The sequence below is a fragment of the Grampus griseus genome (assembly GCF_964374135.1).
Source record: "Grampus griseus genome assembly, chromosome: 5".
Lineage (NCBI taxonomy): Eukaryota > Metazoa > Chordata > Mammalia > Artiodactyla > Delphinidae > Grampus > Grampus griseus.
The window spans coordinates 50,457,770-50,477,445 of NC_138998.1; the positions used below are offsets into that span (position 1 = coordinate 50,457,770).

Here is a 19,676-nt window from a genome sequence, read left to right on the forward strand (position 1 = left end):
TTGTGATGGTAATAATTTGATAATTTAGAATTGGACTTGTCTTTCATGAGCAATCTATGTCCATTTTTTAAAAAATGTATTTTATTGAAGTATAGTTGATTTACAATGTTGTGTTAATTTCTGCTGTACAGCAAAGTGATTCAGTTATACATATATATATATATGTATATATATAGACACATTTTTTTTCATACTCTTTTCCGCTGTGGTTTATCACAGGATATTGAATATAGTTCCCTGTGCTGTACAGTAGGACCTTGCTGTTTATCCATTCTATATATAATAGTTTGTGCCTATCGCTTCTCGGCCTTTTGCCTAAGATCAAGTGTAATAGTTTGTGCCTGCTAATTCCAAACTCCCAGTCCATCTCTCCCCACAACCCCCTCGTCCTGGCAACCACTAGTGTGTTCTCTATGTCTGTGAGTTTGTTTCTGTTTTGTAGATAAGTTCATTTGTGTCATATTTTAGATTTCACATATAAGTGATATCATATGGTATTTGTCTTTCTCTTTCTGACTTACTTCACTTAGTATGATAATCTCTAGGTCCCTCCATGTTGCTGCAAATGGCATTATTTCATTCTTTTTTATGGCTGAGTAGTATTCCATTGTATGTATGTACCACATCTTCTTTATCCATTCATCTGTTGGTGGACATTTAGGTTGTTTCCATGTCTTGGCTATTGTGAATAGTGCTGCTGTGAACATAGGGGTGCATGTGTCTTTTTGAATTATAGTTTTGTCTGGATGTATGCCCAGGAGTGGGATTGCTGGATCATATGGCAACTTTATTTTTCGTTTTTTGAGGAACTTCCATACTGTTTTCCACCAATTTATGTTTCCACCAACAGTGTAGGAGGGTTCCCTTTCCTCCACACCCCCTCCAGTATTTGTTGTTTGTAGATTTTAAATGATGCATGAACAGTCTAATATGTGCAAATTGAAGATTTTAAATTTAAAGATTTTTAAAAACTGAGATATTTTGTAAGAATGATAGATATTAAAATATAAGTTTTAATTTACTTTTTACTATCAGTCAAAGATTTTCTTTTGGAAATCTTTGAAAATAAAGAGAACAGATGAGAAATTGCAGCTTGTAAAAAAGTAAGCTTCACTGAAAATGAAGGCAGATTTCAAATGATAGTTTTTAACTTGACAAAAATTTTCTGCAACTGAGTCATTCTTTCCCAATGTGTGAGTTTCTCCGGTGTCAATAAATGTTGCACATGTGCAGAGAATGGGGAAAACAATCAGTCCAGGTGTCCTGTTGTTAAGTGTACATTGCTATTAATTATGCTTTCTTTGCTGCTACACAAAAAAGAGCTTTGAAATTAGGTGTTTACATTTGCAAGTCCTACTAACTCTCTGTTATCCTCCTGTTAGCAAGTTTTAAAGCTTATAGTTACATAAACCAAGAGTGTCTGTGGGCAGCTCATTTCCTCTACAAACAGTAACATAATAATTTCTCCTTATACTTCAGCTAAGCAAAAAAGAGCCCTTTGCTACCTCAGAAATCAACTTGCCTAGGATAATTGTAAACCAGGAAAGACTGGGAGAGACAGGCCATTAAGAGTAAAGGAAAAGCAAAGTAGAGGGAAAAGATGACTAGCAAAAAAGAAAAGAAACAAAATTTGTCTCCTTCTAAACCAAGGGGCTTGATTCTTCCTGGTGAATTTTTAAGAGCACCCAAAGTTCTCAGGATAAATCTTGCAGTAACCATAAACCTCAAACATTTCCAGGATGACAGGATCATGATATTTTTTCCCCTATCTTTTTGCTGGAGGATTTGGATAAATTGTAACTTTTAACAATGTGTCCAATGATGGTGAATCAGTAAGTAGAATTCCTGTTATCACTAATTAGAAAATGTGATAAAATTATTATATATTATTATCAAATTATTCCTTTAATGCTCCCAGTATCTGGGTTGACCATAATTGCAGTAAATTGCTTTACTTACAAGATTAGATCTGGAAGCAACCTTGGGAATTTTCCAGCTCGATTCACTGAATTGCAGATGACTTAAGTGACTTGGAGAGGCATAAGTGACTTTTCTAAGGATTAACAGCTTTTTAATTTTATGGAATTTAGAATTAGGGTCTCGAATATTATATTTCACTTTCTCTTTGGAAAATTATCTTTTTACCTCCTGGGCTTTACTCTCCTGTTTAAAAACAGTCATAATAAATACAATTTTAAATTCTGAAGTATTTAATTTAGTTTTGCAGTATATGCGAGTACTACAGAATTTTAGAACAATTTTATAATATATATATGTGTGTGTGTGTGTGTGTATATATGTATATATACACACACACACACACACACACACTCTCACACATATATATCCTGTACACGTGGTTAGGCAGTTTCCCTTGCAGTTAGGTGTGGCCATGTGGCTGAGTGAAGGCCAATTTGTAGGCAGGAATGTTACTCTTTCCAGGCTTAGTCCATAAAACCCTGCTTAGAATAGAAGCCTCTTCTATTTTCTTTCCTTATCAACTGCCTAGAGAGGAAGACTCCCAGGATGTGGAGGAAGATTGAGCTGCAGGATGGAAGGAGTATGGGTTCTCCTGTTGCTGACTGGAGGAGAACCAACCAGGAACACCCACACTGGACTATACTGTGAGTGAGAAATCAACGTTTATTGTTTTAAATTACTGAAATTTTGGAGTTGTTTGTTGTAGTAATTAGTCTACTCTAATATACAATAATAAAGGAAAATTGGAATCTCTCATAATCCATTGTTTTTTCTACTAAGCCTTATGTGTTATAAAAAAAAATAAAGAAAGAAAAGCTACTTTGAGATAAAATAACTTTTCATTTAGCAGTGTGATAAATTTTTTTATATCTCCTACCCTTTAATCCTCCTGAAGTCCATCTAAGTAAGTATTCCTAGTGGACGAATATGACTGTGTTGTTTTATCTTCAGAATTGACATTATTAGATTCAAAGGAAGCAGTGCTATACTTGAAAGCTATAAATGATTGAATGGGAACCTTTAGCCCTTAGTGTTTAATATGGCTCTTTGTTATTATATTAATAATGATGAAAATTTGAATGATACCTAGAATTTTCTAGAAAATGGAAAAATAAAATTTTTGAGCAATATTTTTCAAACCTAATCCCTTTGAATATATATGGATTTAATTAGAAAGATTTCGATTTTCTTGAAATTTAGATTTAACCTAAAGAGCAGATTTTCCTAAGGAACGGAGTATCTTACTTTGAGACTTACCTGTAAACATCTTCATAGTATCATTTATGAAATAGCCTGGATTGACACTGTTATGATAATTTTATTAATATAGTGATATTTTGGAATAAAATACATAATAATTGTTTGTCCCTGCCGTGATAATCAACATTTTAATGCTGAAATATTTCCTTGGGTTTATGAGCGCTCTTTTATTAAACAACCTTGACTGTAAGTTCCATATTTTTCTAATATAAAGGAATATTTGGCAGCTTTTCCATTGCATTTATTAGCCCAGTGATATGAAAGTTATAAATATTGTCATGCAGTGTAAATCAAGGTATTTAAAATTTTATTTGCATTTTATGAAAATTACCAAATATTCTATGGACAGGTTACTTGTACGAAGGTAAGCAAATTTTTATATAGCTGTTTTGAATTCTCTACTTTGCAACCTGTCCTGTTTAAAAGTCACAATATATACCATTTTAATTTCTAAAGTATTTAATTTATCTTAGTTTTGCAGTGTATAGAGTATTATAGAATTTTAGAACATATATATATACCACATATTGTGTGTGTGTGTGTGTGTGTGTGTGTGTGTGTGTACGTACTCCACTGTTCACTCGCCAGTCGGGTTAGGGCTAAGGTTTTGATTATATATGATGCTTCCATTAGCTGAATAACTTCAGCATTTAATGCCCAAAATTTACCCTGTATTAATTTTTAATAATTTAGATTTTGTAGCAGGATTTTATTTCCATGCCCCTTCAGCATGGAACTAAAGAGATAGAAGGGACCTAAGGTATTATTTTAAAATCACTCAACTTTATAATCAAGGAAACTGAGGCTTGTTAGTTCTGGTGACTCACTTGAGGTCACAAAATTAGAGATGGAAGCAAGACAAGAACACAAGTCTCTTGAACCAATGCTTTCTCTTACACTGAGAGAATTTTCATGTCTTTGTAATTAGATTGTTTCCTAGAAGTATAAGATCAAGTATTAGTTTCCATTTTCTTTTTTCATGACTGTCTAATTCCTGTCTTCAGAGACAAGGAGAATTTGACTCTAATGCTAACAAAGAAACAAATGGACCACATCAAACTAAACCAGGTCAAGATCCTCTTCACAACAACAGTCCTAACACAAAAGAGAATATTGATCCTTCACTCCTACTGGCCATAATGAGACTGTTTTGTCCACCAGCCACTCGTAAGATTTAGGATATGCTATCAATTAGCATGCCTCTCTCAAAGAGAAACATTTACAGAAATTAAATGAAAGGCTTCTTGATGTGGGAAGTTAATAATGTGCTTGGGTTGGTCTAACTTATTTAATGGCAAAGCACATATAATTTGGAAATAGAATATAAAATATGTTCTTGTTCTAAAGACCCTGAATAATTTTCTGCTTGCACATTGGAGAAACACTAGCTGATAGAAACTCAGAGCTACAAGTATGGGTTTCAGCAGCCTCCAGACTCTTTAGGATGCCACAGAGCTTTTATTCTTGATGACTTAAAATGAATCACCAAAAGGTATCAGGAATACATAGCTGTATAACCAGTAATTATTTCATAAGCACAACTGGGTATTACTAACAAGCTTTAGCCCGTGTTCAGTGGTAAATGCCAACACAGTTTAGGACCCTTTTTGTTGTGGTTGTTGCGTGTTTCATCTCTATACTTTGTTTAGTTATCTGAAAGTAGGTATTCCTTTTGCTAACTGTATGTATGTTGTTTTCTGATTGTATTTCTTTTTCCTTTATATTTTACTTATTTATTTTTTATTTTTATTTTTTGGCTGCATCGGGCCTTAACTGCTGCATGCAGGATCTTCGTTGAGGCATGCGGGATCTTTCCTTGCGGCGCACGGGGTTCTCTCTAGTTGTGGCGTGCGGGTTGTCTCTTCTCTAGTTGTGGCGTGCAGGCTCCAGGGTGCATGGGCTCTGTAGTTTTCAGCATGCGGGCTCTCTCATTGAGGCGCACGAGGTCAGTAGTTGTGGCGTGCAGGCTTAGCTGCCCTGTGGCATGTGGGAACCTAGTTCCCTGACCAGGGATGGAACCCATGTCACCTGCATTGGAAGGTGGATTCTTTACCACTGGACCACCAGGGAAGTCCTTGATTGTATTTCTTGACTGCTGGTCTTAGGGTATGGATGGCTGGCACCCACAGCATGGTAAGATTGGGACAAGAACTGGGTTCCCAGGCTTGTACTGCTTTTTCTACCAAGAATTTGTTTTATCTCTCGGGCTGCTATGCAAGACAACTTTGAGTGGAAAAGTCAAGGTTGCCCTTGAAAAAAATGTATATTGTAGAAGAAGTTGAAAGAATCCTAGGATGTTTAATATGAAGACAAGACATAGGTTGTATGAACTGACTCTCACCAGAGAGCAACCTGCTCTTGCACTCTACCTATGTAGATTTTGTTTAATTCATTGATAAATCTGGAAAACTCATTTATTAATAGTGTGTTCACTGGACATTGGCTAAGTGCTGTAAATAAATTCTGTTTATTTGTTAAGGCAACACTGGAAAACAAGCATTATTATCTCACGTTACAGATGAGAAAACCTCAGTGAGAATCACCTCACACCGGTCAGAATGGCCATTATCAAAAAATCTAGAAACAATAAATGCTGGAAAGGGTGTGGTGAAAAAGGAACCCTCCTGCACTGTTGGTAGGAATGTAAATTGATACAGCCACTATGGAGAACAGTATGGAGGTTCCTTAAAAAACTAAAAATAGAACTACCATATGACCCAGCGATCCCACTACTGGGCATATACCCTGAGAAAACCATAATTCAAAAAAGAGACATGTACCCCAATATTCATTGCAGCACTATTTACAATAGCCAGGATGTGGACGCAACCTAAATGTCCATCAACAGATGAATGGATAAAGAAGATGTGGCATATATATACAATGGAATATTACTCAGCCATAAAAAGAAACGAAACTGAGTTATTTGTAGTGAGGTGGATGGACCTAGAGTCTGTCATACAGAGTGAAGTAAGTCAGAAAGAGAAAAATAAATACCATATGCTCACACATATATATGGAATCTAAAAAAAAAAAAAAAAGGTACTGATGAACCTAGTGGCAGGGCAGGAATAAAGACATAGACATAGAGAATGGACTTGAGGACACGGTGGGGAAGGGGGAAGCTGGGGTGAAGTGAGAGTAGCATTGACATATATACACTACCAAATGTAAAATAGATAGCTAGTGGGAAGCAGCTGCGTAGCACAGGGAGATCAGCTCGGTGCTCTGTGACCACCTAGAGGGGTGGGATAGGGAGGGTGGGAGGGAGGCTCAAGAGGGATGGAATATGGGGATATATGTATACATATAACTGATTCACTTTGTTGTACCACAGAAACTAACACAGTATTGTGAAGCAATTATACTCCAATAAAGATCTATTAGAAAAAAAATCAGTGAGGAAAATACAATCATATGACTTCAAGAAAAGAGGAGAATTTACTTTTAATTGGTGTGCAATACCATCAAAAAGATGGCTGAATATAAATAAAAACGTTAAAAGCTTTGAGCTTCACAGATTATCTTATACCTGGGTGAACACAGCTTAAAAAATTTAATAATTTCATGGAATAGTTATTCCACATCTCCAACTGCTAAAAAAATGTGACCTCAATTTATCAGCAAGCTTGTAAGTCAATAAGCCATAAGTATCTGTGGGAAATATGAAAGATAACCACAAACCCCTCTAAATTTGGTTTTGCTCATAACAATTTTTGATTTTCGGATGCAAACAAAAACAAAGAAGGAGTCAACATGTTCACAAATTTGAACTGGAAGGCACAGCCTCTATGTATCAATAAATAAAATAACCTCATGGCAACTGAGCAGAATAGCCACAGGACTTCGGGGAATCAAATAGTTATACCTAAATTTGTTCAGGTAAAAGAAGGCCCAAATTGCCTTAGATTTCTGAAACCCACATCATTCTCAAATGAAGGAAAATGAAAAGAAATTTAGAGGTTACTTTTTTTTTTCTCCCATAAGAACTGTCGGAAACCCAAAAAACTTTTTAGGAGGGAAAAAAAAGGAAAAGCTGACTCTGTTTAATCACCTATGGATATTACTGTAAAAGCAAACCAGCACCATGAAAAAGACACACACACACACACACACACACACACACACACACACACATTTCTGAAGAAGAGTACTAAGTAAATATTTCTTCGGGAGTGGCTGAGGATTAATTTTCTTGCTTGGTATGATGTCACTCTTTTCGAAGGAGCTTGAATTACCAACTTGCAGATAGATAGGGCTGATGTACAGGTGAAGTGTGCTGCCCCCTGCAGGGCACATTCCGAGGCTCTGTCTCCACTCCACATTCGCGGGCCTCTCACTGTTGTGACCTCTCCCGTTGTGGAGCACAGACTCCGGACGCGCAGGCTCAGCGTCCATGTCCCACGGGCCCAGCCGCTCCGCGGCATGTGGGATCTTCCCGGACCGGGGCACGAACCCCTGTCCCCTGCATCGGCAGGCGGACTCTCAACCACTGCGCCACCAGGGAAGCCCCTGTCTCCACATTCTTGTATGATCAGGATGCCTGACTTGTTTTAGCAGGACACAAAGCCGTTTATTTCTCAGTGAGAATTAGGGTTTTAAAGGCAGACCACCTCCGAAAAGGTGGCACTTTGACTAGAATTCACACTGAGGTAAAGTATTTGAGTGTTTGACTCATTTTTCAAAGAAGGCTTTGCCTCTTCACATGTACATGTGGGACTGAGGAGGAGGGACAGTGTGGGGAGAAGGGGGGGATGGAGCAGGTATAAAGCAACCTTACCTACTTGACAGTCTGGTCAAATCAATGCCATCAAATATATAGTACTGATATGTAGGCATGAGTTTAATATGTGTATGGTTGAGGCTCCTTCCTCCATCCCTCCCTCCCTGTCTTCCTCCTTCCTTTCTTTCCTTACTTCCTTTCTTCCTTCCTAGTTCCTGGGACACTCACAGAACATCAACAGAAAAACTATGCAAAACTATACAAACAGAAAATAATGTCACGGTCACTATCTCCTTCACGGGAACACTCAACCTTGGATCAAATACATGCCTCAATTACATCTTTCATTTAAAAGTGAACCTCTTTTACTGGCATACTACCTCAAATAGCATCAAAGCAAAATGAAACACAGGCAGCATTTAACAACGCTGGTAACCATAGAAACATATCATTAAAGAATATATAAACAGGAATGAATAATTAGATGAGAAATTCATTTCTACATTTATCTAAGACCTAGGAAAAGAAGCTCTCTTTTACCTCTCATCTCAATTTGGACACTTCCTCTTTAGCCTGTCTTCTAACTAAAAAGTAGGAGAATTCATAAAATGAGAACTTTAATATTGCCTAGCTTAATGGACAAATCTCTTTGTAGGCAAGTGACTAAAAAATATTGCAGTGCCCATTGTTGTCCAGATGTAACATTGAATGTGGGAAAGGATCCTGATGCAGCCAAGGAGTCTGCTTTCAGGATGGGACGTGGGCAAGAAAACCTGACTGACATCATGGTGAGAGGGAGAGAGCAGTTGTTGATCTTTAGAAATGGGAAGCACAGTTTGCCTCATTTACTGGAGGCATCTATATATAGTAGAAAGACTGAGGGAGGGAAGAATCGGGGGCTTATGGATTATATCAGTTACATTGTCGGGTAGGCAGCATCACCTGTGCAGGTCATCTGCCATTCTACCTTTGCACCTAGGGAAGCCCTACATAAACTCTATGGTAGGCTAAGCTGGTTATTAATTTTAAAATAATTATAAATGGTCTTAGAGACCATCTAGCACATGACTATGCAGTGGAGTCACCTAGTAGGGGGTCAGTAGGCAAATATGATTTTCAGGACCGTACCCAACTCTAAGGATCTAATACTTCAAATGTTTTCCCAAGTGCCTCTGATGCAGCTGGACCAGTGTTTGAGAACTATTTACCTAAGCCAGCTTCCTCCTCATATAGCAGCAGAAACTAAAGTCTAGAGCAGTTGTGGTAGATTGCATTGCTGGTCTCAATTTCCCCCCTCCCTATAGCAATATCATATCAATAGCTTTGTCATGGCTTTGCAGTAAGCGGAAGAATTTATGTCCTTGGGCTTGACCACATGCTTTTCTTTGGCTAATGGAATGTTTCAGGCATGGTATGAGCAGAGGCTTGAAATGTGCTTCTGTGGTTTTTCTTTCTCTCTTAGAATCCTGCATTTTGCCATAAGAAGAACAGACATCAGGTAGCCATTGGTCTAAGGAGGATGAGAGACATGTGGATCACACTTGGGCCTCTTTGCAGCTTAGAGCTAAGCCTAACCACGCCCAGCCAAGACCAACCTAGATCAGTCAAACCCAAGTTAACCTGATGATTATTATAAGTCACTGAGTTTTAGAGTGATTTGTTATACAGCATTATTGTATCAGTAGCTGACTAATACAGAAATGAAGTGATTTACCCACAATTGAATCCTAGCATTGGAACTAGAAGTTATATCTTGTGGCTCTGAGGTTTGACTTCATTCTACTGCTCTATATTGCCTGTTTCCTTTTGCTTCCTTTCCTTCATAGAGTGAAGCACAGATATCCATTGCTTCCATAAGATACCTCTGCTCAGTCTACATTCCCTATATTCCAGAACGTTGTCACCTTTCCTCATCAGAGCTTACCTTTCCTTCCGCATTTTTTCCTTCAGGATTCTGTTTTCATGTTTCCAAAGAAATGAGGAAAGTCTCAAACTAATTCCCACAACTGTGTCTAGGGGTCACCCATTAATGAGTTAAGCACTTCTAGATAAAATTTCTTTTTCATATTACTTGGGGATGACTAGACACTTAATGCCAAATGGTGGGAATTTAAGCATAATATATGGCAATTGATAGGGAAAATATTTTTAGGTTAGTAGCTTTGGTGTTTCTCAAATTATATCTACTCCAAATACTGTAAGCCCTAGGGACTTCCCTGGTGGTCCAATGGTTAAGACTTTGCCTTCCAGTGCTGGGGGTGCTGGTTTGATCCCTGGTCGGGGAGCTAAGATCCCACATGCCTTGCAGCCCAAAATACCAAAACATAAAACAGAAGCAATATTGTAACAAATTCAATAAAGGCTTTATTGAATATATTTATCTATCTATCTATATATAAATATATATATATAAAACAACAAAAATCAAATACTATAAGCCCTAGATTGTACTCAGGCACGCCTTGTCCAAATATTTTATAAACTCTGTGTCTGACAGGCTAAATAAATAAATAAACTGTAAGTACAGGCCATTTAAGAGAAATGCTCATATGGTATTTCTATTTTGTTCCTTCTGTGGAAAAAATTTTCACAAGAAGAAAATCTTTAGAGAGAACACATTTTTTCTTCTCCAGAATATGTAGGTGTTTTGTTAAAGGTAATAAAAATTTTGTGGTTCCTGGACCTTACTTTGCCTGTAATTTCATATTAAAGATTTTATTTTTATTCTAAGGTTGAGATATCATAACTTTTTACCAGGTAAATGACTAATATTGGGATGATTTTGCAATATCAAGAAGAAAAACAAAGAACTGGATAGTAAAGTTAAGTCTAAGAGGTCAACTTCTGTTCAGTGTTAAGGTAGCCTACATCATTCTCTGGTTAGTGCAGAGAAAGCCTTTAGCTTGCTGCTACCTTGATCACCACTTCTGAAAGAAGAAGCTAATAGCTAAGACCTTAGAATTTGCATGAAGACACCTGTGAGCACAGAGACCAGTGAGACAAAAGACTCTTGGAAAACTGTAACCTTCTCCAAATATTCCTATGAATCCCCAACTCAACTAAAGCACAAAGGTTGTCTGCATTTCTGAACTTAAAACACACACACACACACACACACACAAATACTTGTTGAATTAACATAAGCACTGAATTTTTAAATTGCAAACAAAACAACTATACCAAAATATTCTCAATTTTATTGGTTTGAGTTTCATGTCAAACCATGATGGTTTTTGGTACTTTGACGGTATTGTGGAAGAAAAACAGATTAAGAAGTGATGTCTCCTTTAAGTCCCAGTTGTTTTTCTTGGTAAGTATTTTGCACTAGAATATGTGCTTTTGAAGACAGGGTGATGTCTCTTTCTTTCACTGCTGTATATCCAACACATAGCACCGTGCTTAACACATGGTCACTAATAAGTACTTGATAAATATGTGCTGAATGAGTATGAATGACAAATACAATCTGAAAGTAAAGAAGAAGGCTATCCACTAGCTTAAGAGGAGTCTGGAGACACTGGATTGGAAAGGTTTCAAGCTTGAATGTCTACAGTGCAGTCTGAGGAGGCACTATATGACACTAACATTCTGGGTGCTATTTTTTGCTTTGAGTGCTGGAAGCAGTAAATGTCTCCTGTTAGGCCCAATACCAAAGTGAAAAAGGGCTGTTGGAAAGAGAAGGAGTAGTGCAAGTGTCTTATCCTATGGTCTGTGAACCCCCGAAAGCCATGGAAGTGCTTTAGGGGACCACAAACTGTGCACCATCTTCCTCAAGCATGTGCCTGGGGAAAATCTTTTGTCTCTCAGGGCAGCCAGCTCCTGATTTTGTCCCTTGAAAGTAAACTGATTACACCAAAAAATATTTCTTTTTGGTGAGCCCACCTTGGAAACCATTTAGGCCATTGATATCTTTAAGATGGTGCACAATTTCAATGCCAAGTACAACTTGAATTGGATGGGAAGTCTTGGTATTCTCTGCACAGATGGAGGACCCGAGAAGTTGGCACTTCCTCAGCCTCTGCTGCTTCACTAAGGAAAGATGCTCCACATGTCAGGCTTTTTACATGGGCCCGTGTTAGAGTCAACAGCCCTTCCAACAATCCCCGAAGAGGTCCTTCTACTGCTGTGAAAGTCTTCAACTTCCTCAGAGCCAAGAACTCAAATCATTGCCTTTTCAGTAAATCTTTGTCAAGATATAAGAGCACACCATGAGGTTCTTTCCTGCTAGAGAAGTGTGTTGGCAATCCAGGGAAGAGATTTAGGAGATATTTGGTTTGGTTACTCCTTTTAACTTTTTTTTTTTAAGAGAAAAGAAACCCCTTCTTAGAACAAATTGGATGTGAGAAGTTCATTCCAGGACTAGCTTTATAACGGCTCATATCTTAGTTACATAAATGAGGCAAATCTTTTGATCAAAATGCTGAATTTACTATTAGAGATACTGCTGAAGAATGATGAGTTTTTTTGGTCGAGCTGCTATTCTGAATGAGGTTGCTGGAGTCAGACAGAAATCTGGATTTTCTAATATTGGAGGTGAGACTGATAAAGTCTGGAGAGTTTCTAGAGACAAAAATCTACAGACACTCTGCAAATGGCTTATGTCGTATGAAGGTCATTTTTTGTCCAGATGACTTTAGAATGGAAACAAATTGCTGACATAGATAGCCTTGATAATATGAAGTTAACAAAGATAAGCTCATTGACTTGAGGACAAAGGAAATGATGTAATATGAATTTTGGTATTTCTTGACACATGGCCCATGTGAGATATTGTGAGCTACAGGAGCTCTGACTCCATTTGCTATCAGACTTTGTGAATCAGAATTTTACCTCTTATTGCTATTAAATGAAACATTGACATTGACGCAATGTCAAATATGTTATTTCAGTTTCTTATTCCTGAAAAAGTGTACAACCTTCTCACAAGTGTGAGAAAGCCATAATTCCTTGTCAATGCTGTTTTGTTAACTATGTTTAGATCAATTTCCAATGCAATGAGATAAATAATAGCACATTTTTTTCTGTGTATGTGTTTATGAGTATTGTTTTTAAGTGGATGCTTATCAGTTGAATCAGATTCTCAGAGGGGTTTATGACTCGAAAGAAAGAAAGAGAGAGAGAGGAAGGAAGGAAGGAAAGGAAGGAAGGAAGAAAGAAAGAAAGGAAGGAAGGAAGAAAGAAAGAAAGAAAGAAAGAAAATTTAAAATGAACAGTCAAGATGGGGAATGAACTGATCAGGCAGCTTGCCCCTGTTTAGTGGGGTTCCTCTGTACTCGTTTCATGGGAGTACTGAAACAAAAGTAGCTGTCATCACCTTTTCTCACTCCGCTTTGCTGAGTGATGCAGACCAGAGTTGGCTCTGTTCCTCACTTTGCAGGAGATAAAGCTGCACAGCAGATAACTCACGTGTCTGAGAGCGTGGCTGAAAACGAAGGCAAGAAAACAGGAGTGGAAGAGGAAGGCTTGTTTGTTTTTACATTTCCTGATGCTATTAAATCTAGCTCAGTTCCCGATGCTATTAAATCTATCCTTGGATCTAAGGGTCAGGGGGCTTGGGAGGTAGACTAGAGTTTACTCTGAAGTTCTTCTTGGAATAATTTTATTACTTTAGGAACAATATATAAATACACAAGAGTCGCTGCTTCAAAATGGCTAATTCCCAGCCTGACTAGGGACTTCCCATTTTGCTAATTAGTTCAGAATTGTGATGAGGTCTGGGGGTGTTTGAGAAGAGAAGGCTGGCTGATAACAGAGGATGAGTATCAGGTTGTAGAAGTATGAATGCAGGTACGGTGTGACAAGGTATTTCCAACTCTCTCTAGCTCTGAAGAGGTGATACTATTATAGAATAACGGGTGCAAACACTTTTAATGAAAGTGATACATCCCAGTATGAGCTGTCATATAGTGTAGAGCTTTATGCCTTTTTTCCTTGCTGAGTTGCTGACATGAAAAGTATTCCTAATGCAATTAAAAGGTGTTCTTGAGCTCACCAAGGCAAAGGTCTGTTCTTCTGCATCTAAGAGATTGTAAGTCAACGATCTGTGAAAGTAGGTGTAGACTTGTTCTTAAATTTTTACATTCTGAAAATTTCCATTTCCTGTTTAACATCTCTAAGAGAATAACTGACCAGGGTGGTAGGGATTTTATGTGGTTGAAAGGCAGATATATAGTAACTTCTCCACTTACAAAAGTAGGGAAAATAGCCCCTATCTCTTCAGCCTTAATGGATGTCTACAAATGTACATGCAGACATAATTCCTAATCTGTGATGTGTGGGGCGTTCTTACATTCAACAGTGTAATTGCCATGGTGGTTTGGGTAGTGGGACAGCCCTGTCTTTAAAGTTGGCATGGACTGCATACTCTCTGGCACTGTTCCAAAAACCCCTTTTGACTTAGAACAGAGCAAGGTTTGGGGGAAGATGTATGCATTTGAATTAAGATCAGGGAGAGGGTGGCTAGCAGAAGGAAGTATATAACTATTGAGATACTGGTGTGGTGTGCCGATGTTGAGGCAGGCAGGTTAGAAGGGTTTTGTTTACGGAACTTATCTGCAGGATGTGTTTTGTAATTATGTTACTTTTTTCCATAACATAATTACATTTGTAATTATGTTACAAATTTCCTTAAATTTGTGACATCATATTTGTTTTTTTATTGAAGTATAGTTGATGTACAATATTATATAAATTACAGTTGCATGATATAGTGATTCAAAAATTTTAAAGCTTGTACTCCATTTATAGTTATTATAAAGTATTGGCTATATTCCCTGTGTCATACAATATATCCTTGTAGCTTATTTTATACATAATAGTTTGTATCTTTTAATCTCCTACCCCTATATTTCTCCTCCCCTCTTCCCTCTCCCCACTGATAATCACTGAGTCTGCTTCTTTTTTGTTATCTTCACCAGTTTATTGTATTTTTAAGATTCCACATATAAGTGACATCATACAATATTTGTCTTTCTCTGTCTGGCTTATTTCACTTAGCATAATGCCTTCCAAGTCCATCCATGTCGCAAATGGCAAAATTTCATTCTTATTTATGGCTGAGTAGTATTCCATTGTGTGTGTGTGTGTGTGTGTGTGTGTGTGTGTGTGTGTATACATCACATATGTATTTATACATATATATGTATACATGTATGTATGTGTATATATATATATATGTATATATACACCACATCTTCTTTATCCATTCATCTGTTGATGGACACTTAGTTTGCTGCCATATCTTGGCAATTGTGAGTAATGCTTCTATGAACATTGGGGTGCATGTATCTTTTCAAATTAGTGTTTTTATTTTTTTCAGATATATACTCAGGAGTGGGATTCCTGGGTCATATGGTAATTCTATTTTTGGTTTTTTGAGAAACCCCCATACTGCTTTCCATAGTGGCTGCACCAATTTACATTCCCACCAACAGTGTCAGAGAGTTCCCTTTTCTCCACATCCTCGCCAACATTTGCTATTTGTGGTCTTTTTGATGATGGCTGTTCTGACAGGTTCGAGGTGATATCTCATTGTGGTTTTGATTTGCATTTCCCTGATAGTTAGCAATGTTGAGCATCTTTTCAGGTGCCTGTTTGCCATCTGCAGGTCCTCTTTGGAAAAATGTCTATTCAGGTCTTCTGCCCATTTTTTAATCAGTTTGTTTGATTTTTGATGTTGAGTTGTATGAGTTGTTTACGTGTTTTGGATATTAACCCCTCATAAGTCATATCATTTGCAAATATTTTCTCCCATTCAGTAGGTGTATGACATCATATTTGGATATACCTGAAAACATGAGGTTTTAGAGCTAAGATGGGCTTTAAACATAGACCTTCTCAAATGTCTTATGCCAGTTACCTCTTATTTTCTACTTGAAGCGCCTCTAGAGACTAGCCTGTTTTAGGTTAGATGTTGGTGTTAGAACTTGGACTGAGTCAGATCTGACTTCCAGATGAGGACCGTTTTTCAATATACCACGTTGCTTCAAATTAAAGGAGAAAAAGAGAATACAAGGACAAATAGGTTTTTGTTACTTTTATTAATGCAGAATAGTAAAATAATAGTATTCTTTTTATTCCTTTTTTGTGTAGCAAACATGCACGTATTGGTAAGTGGAGATATTTTTTAGTAAAAAATTTTTATTTTAGGTAAATAAAATAGGGATATTAATGCTCTTTGAAAGCTAAAGAAAACAGACAAAAATTTATTTACAAAAATTTCAAGCTCTTAACCTATCTTAGGTTGCACCAACATTGAATCTATTTTTTCCTACTTCAATGTAGATAAAACAGTAGGTACTCAATATATGTTTGTTTAATGAATGAATAAATTGAAACAAACATTCGTTTGCGAACTAGTAAATGCCAGGCCTGCTGAATATCATCTAACCCTCAAGATACAACTCCTTTCCCACCTTTCTTCAAAAGCCTCTGAAATACTTTAATAAAAACCCCTTTTCTTTTTACTGTATCTATGCAATAGACATTATTTGCTTATTTTTCATATCTAGCAATTTTTTTACAACTATTTACTTACATACATAAGCAACTGCTACTATTTTGCATGTTCCAGACTCCCCTAGGAAAGTCTTGCACTTATTAGCAAATTAATAATTTTTTGAAATAATAATAATTTTATCTACTTTAAGGTCAATTTACAGGTGTCAAGTATATTAGGACTAATTTAAATCTTTATTTTTAGGTAAATTGAGCTCCAAATATTTAGACAGAACCATACAAATTAATGAGAATTTTATATGATAAACCTAATACTTTATTGTTTACTGAAGACAGCATGTGATATAGAAACAGAAAACTAGGGGCCAAGACACAATAGTGAAAATGTGGGAAAAATCAGGACGTATCAGACGACTGTTGACAATTATTTCTCACTTTCATATTAGTGTTTTAGCAGATCTTATTCTAGTTGGTTGAAAAGGTTCATGTTCAATAACATTAAACCATCTTTAAATACAAAGAAAAAAAAGGCCACACACAGTTTGGAGACGAGAAGATTTGGAGGAGGGAGTTAGCGTCTGTACTGGATTTTCAAATATTTGAAAATATTTCGTTTGGAAGTGGGTTTCCATTGGGTCCATGTGGCCTCACTGGGAACTACTTGATGGAAGTTTTAAGGGAGTAGAAATCTATTTTAATGAGGAAAACAGTTTAATAATTAGCAAATTAGATGTTGTTTTTTGGGGGATAAGTGAGCTCTTCACTTTGAATATATTTCGTCAGAAAGTCATTGACAGTTTGTGGGGAGAGGATAGGTTAAGAACAGATTTGTATGTTGCGAAGGAGACTGAACTAGTAAATTCTAAATTTTAAAAATTCTAAGAAATTCTGACTCTCCTCTTGACATCTAATTGACCTTTGGTATGACTTCTTGCTGCCATTTTGAATAACAAATAAAAAAGATGATATGCAGTTTAGTACTGGTTAAGTGTTTCAAATACTACGTTACCCCACAAATACAATGGATCTTTGTACTTTCCTTTGTTATGTAATTGGTAGTACTTCTAGCATCTGCTTTTACAAGTCATAGATTAAGAAGAATCTATGAAAATACAGTGTTCATTTTTTAAAGGATCTTGTCATTATAGTAGCATGCCTGGGAAAGTAGTTCCTGGGATGTCTAAAATTTATATTGGGTTGTAAAACTGAAGTATGGGCCAAGGGTTAACAACCTTGAATTTTGCCCTTAAAATTAGTCTCAGAAAATCTACTTCATTATAAATACATTACTACTGAGTAGTGTCCTTCTGATTGATATGCCCAGAGCTACCTTTTTCAGCAGTCTTTTAAGCACCAATCCTTCATTTTGGTTCTAAAAATGAAATGGGCTCCTCCTCCCTAGTTGGGACATCAATTTTTACCTGCCAGTATAGTTTGATGAGCTTGCTTATAGACTGTTCACTTCCTCCACAGAGCCAGAACATGTAGTCAGCAATCATGGCACTCCTAAGAACAAGGACAGATTTTTTAAAAAACAAATTTATAGGACAGAAGGAAAACTATAACAGGCAGTATATATAAATACTGAAGAAGAAGATTTTGTAATGTATAAATGTGACTAGACTAATATTAAGCAAAGCATAAGGCACAGTTTAGAATGTAGAAAGTAGGTCTTTTTTTTTGGTACCAAAACTAAAACTGTAAAAGAAGCAACACACCATTTGTCTTCTACATTGCTTTTCTGTTTGTACAGTATAAGAATATTTAAAGACTATGAGAGAATGCTTTGTTTTGGTTACCTCTTATTAAGCTTCAAAGCATTTATAGAGTAACATATATTTTATAGACTCTAGAACACCTTCAAACCTCGCGTAGCATATATAGCTAACTATTATACTGGTACTAAAGCATATCTCAGACTTTACCTAAATTGAAGATTATTCACCTCTGATTAAAGTAGTCTCCTTAAAATTGAAAATAAAAAATTTTCCAATTCAACAAACACCCCCCTCCCCCGGCCTTTGTGTTTAATTGAATTAGTTTTGGAATCTAGTGTGTACGACCACTGCATTAGTCTTACTAAGCTGAGGGCATATTAAAAACTATTGTGCAATGGATATTAATTCATTGCTTAGCACCCTTTGGAAAAACAGTTTACTTTTATGGCTGTTTCTCTGCTAGGCCTTTCTTTTCTCCAGAGGTTCCAAATCCAATTAAATGTGACTGGAAGTAATTCCAAATTGTCACGTTGGCCAATTAGACATATAATAATCCTGTGTACCTAATCACTAGTACCAAAAGTTTATTTATTTAAGCAGACCTAGCACTGTGTACCCTGAATGTTTTTCTTATCTTTGCCTGCAAGATACGTGTTGTTTCCTGACATAATTGTAAATTGAATTAGAAATTTTCCTTCCGTAAATATATATGTTGTCTAAGGCAGAGCAGCTATAAACTTACTATGGTACTCTGCTGAAGAATTAGAATGTTTAGATTCTCGCTCAGGACAGACAAAAATGAGGACTCTAAAGGTTAACAATGGGAAAAAATACCACCATTTGAAGGATTACGCAGCTCAGCATTTCTCTTTTTACACATGTGGTATTGGAAAGAAGCTATCCATTGACATTTCAAAATAACTGGCAATAATTTAAGAATAAGTTGTCTTTCAGAAATCCTTTTATATTTTTCAAAGCCCTAGTTTAATGATAAGATAAAGCGAGCTAGGAGGTTTTCATATTGCATGAACATGTACAGGGTAGAAAACAAGTTATAAAAATCAGACTAGAGAGGGGCAAAGTAAATTTCAAATATTTGCATTTTGATTGAAACACTTGTAAAAATTTTCTTCCCCTGACAACCTAAAAAGGAAGTCTACTTGACATGTAGATGCCCGTCACCTAATAGAAATCTATTTTATAAATTGAATTTATAAGAAATCAAGGAAGAATGTAAAGTCTCACTGCCAAGGACAGCGCACACTGTATTCATACAAGTTGGGTCCTCTGACGTGATGACTTGATTCTGCACTCTGATTCCTCCTTCCCTCAGCATTTGGATATGTAAATATGGCTCAAGCAAACATTGCTTAATGAGGACACCAGCTATTAGTTAAACCAGGGGTGAGCAACCTCTTTCTGTAAAGGGCCAGACAGTAAATATTTCAGGCTTTGTGGGCCATGACTACTCACCTTTGCCTTTCAGAAGCAGCTGTAGACAATAAGTTAAAAAATAAGGGCGATTGTGTTCTATTAAA

The 19,676-nt window shown here is 36.7% G+C and overlaps 1 protein-coding gene across 1 annotated transcript in view; it reads right to left on the minus strand.

Annotated features, from left to right (window-relative positions):
• Nucleotides 1–19,676, minus strand: part of SPATA16 (spermatogenesis associated 16) — a gene marked incomplete at its 3' end in the record, with an annotated part of 224,474 nt that overhangs the window by 70,287 nt on the left and 134,511 nt on the right. Inside the window, exon 4 of the mRNA XM_082655288.1 lies at nt 17,842–17,926. Coding sequence (XP_082511414.1) covers nt 17,842–17,926 — 85 coding nt within the window. The remainder of the gene's footprint in view (nt 1–17,841; nt 17,927–19,676) is intronic.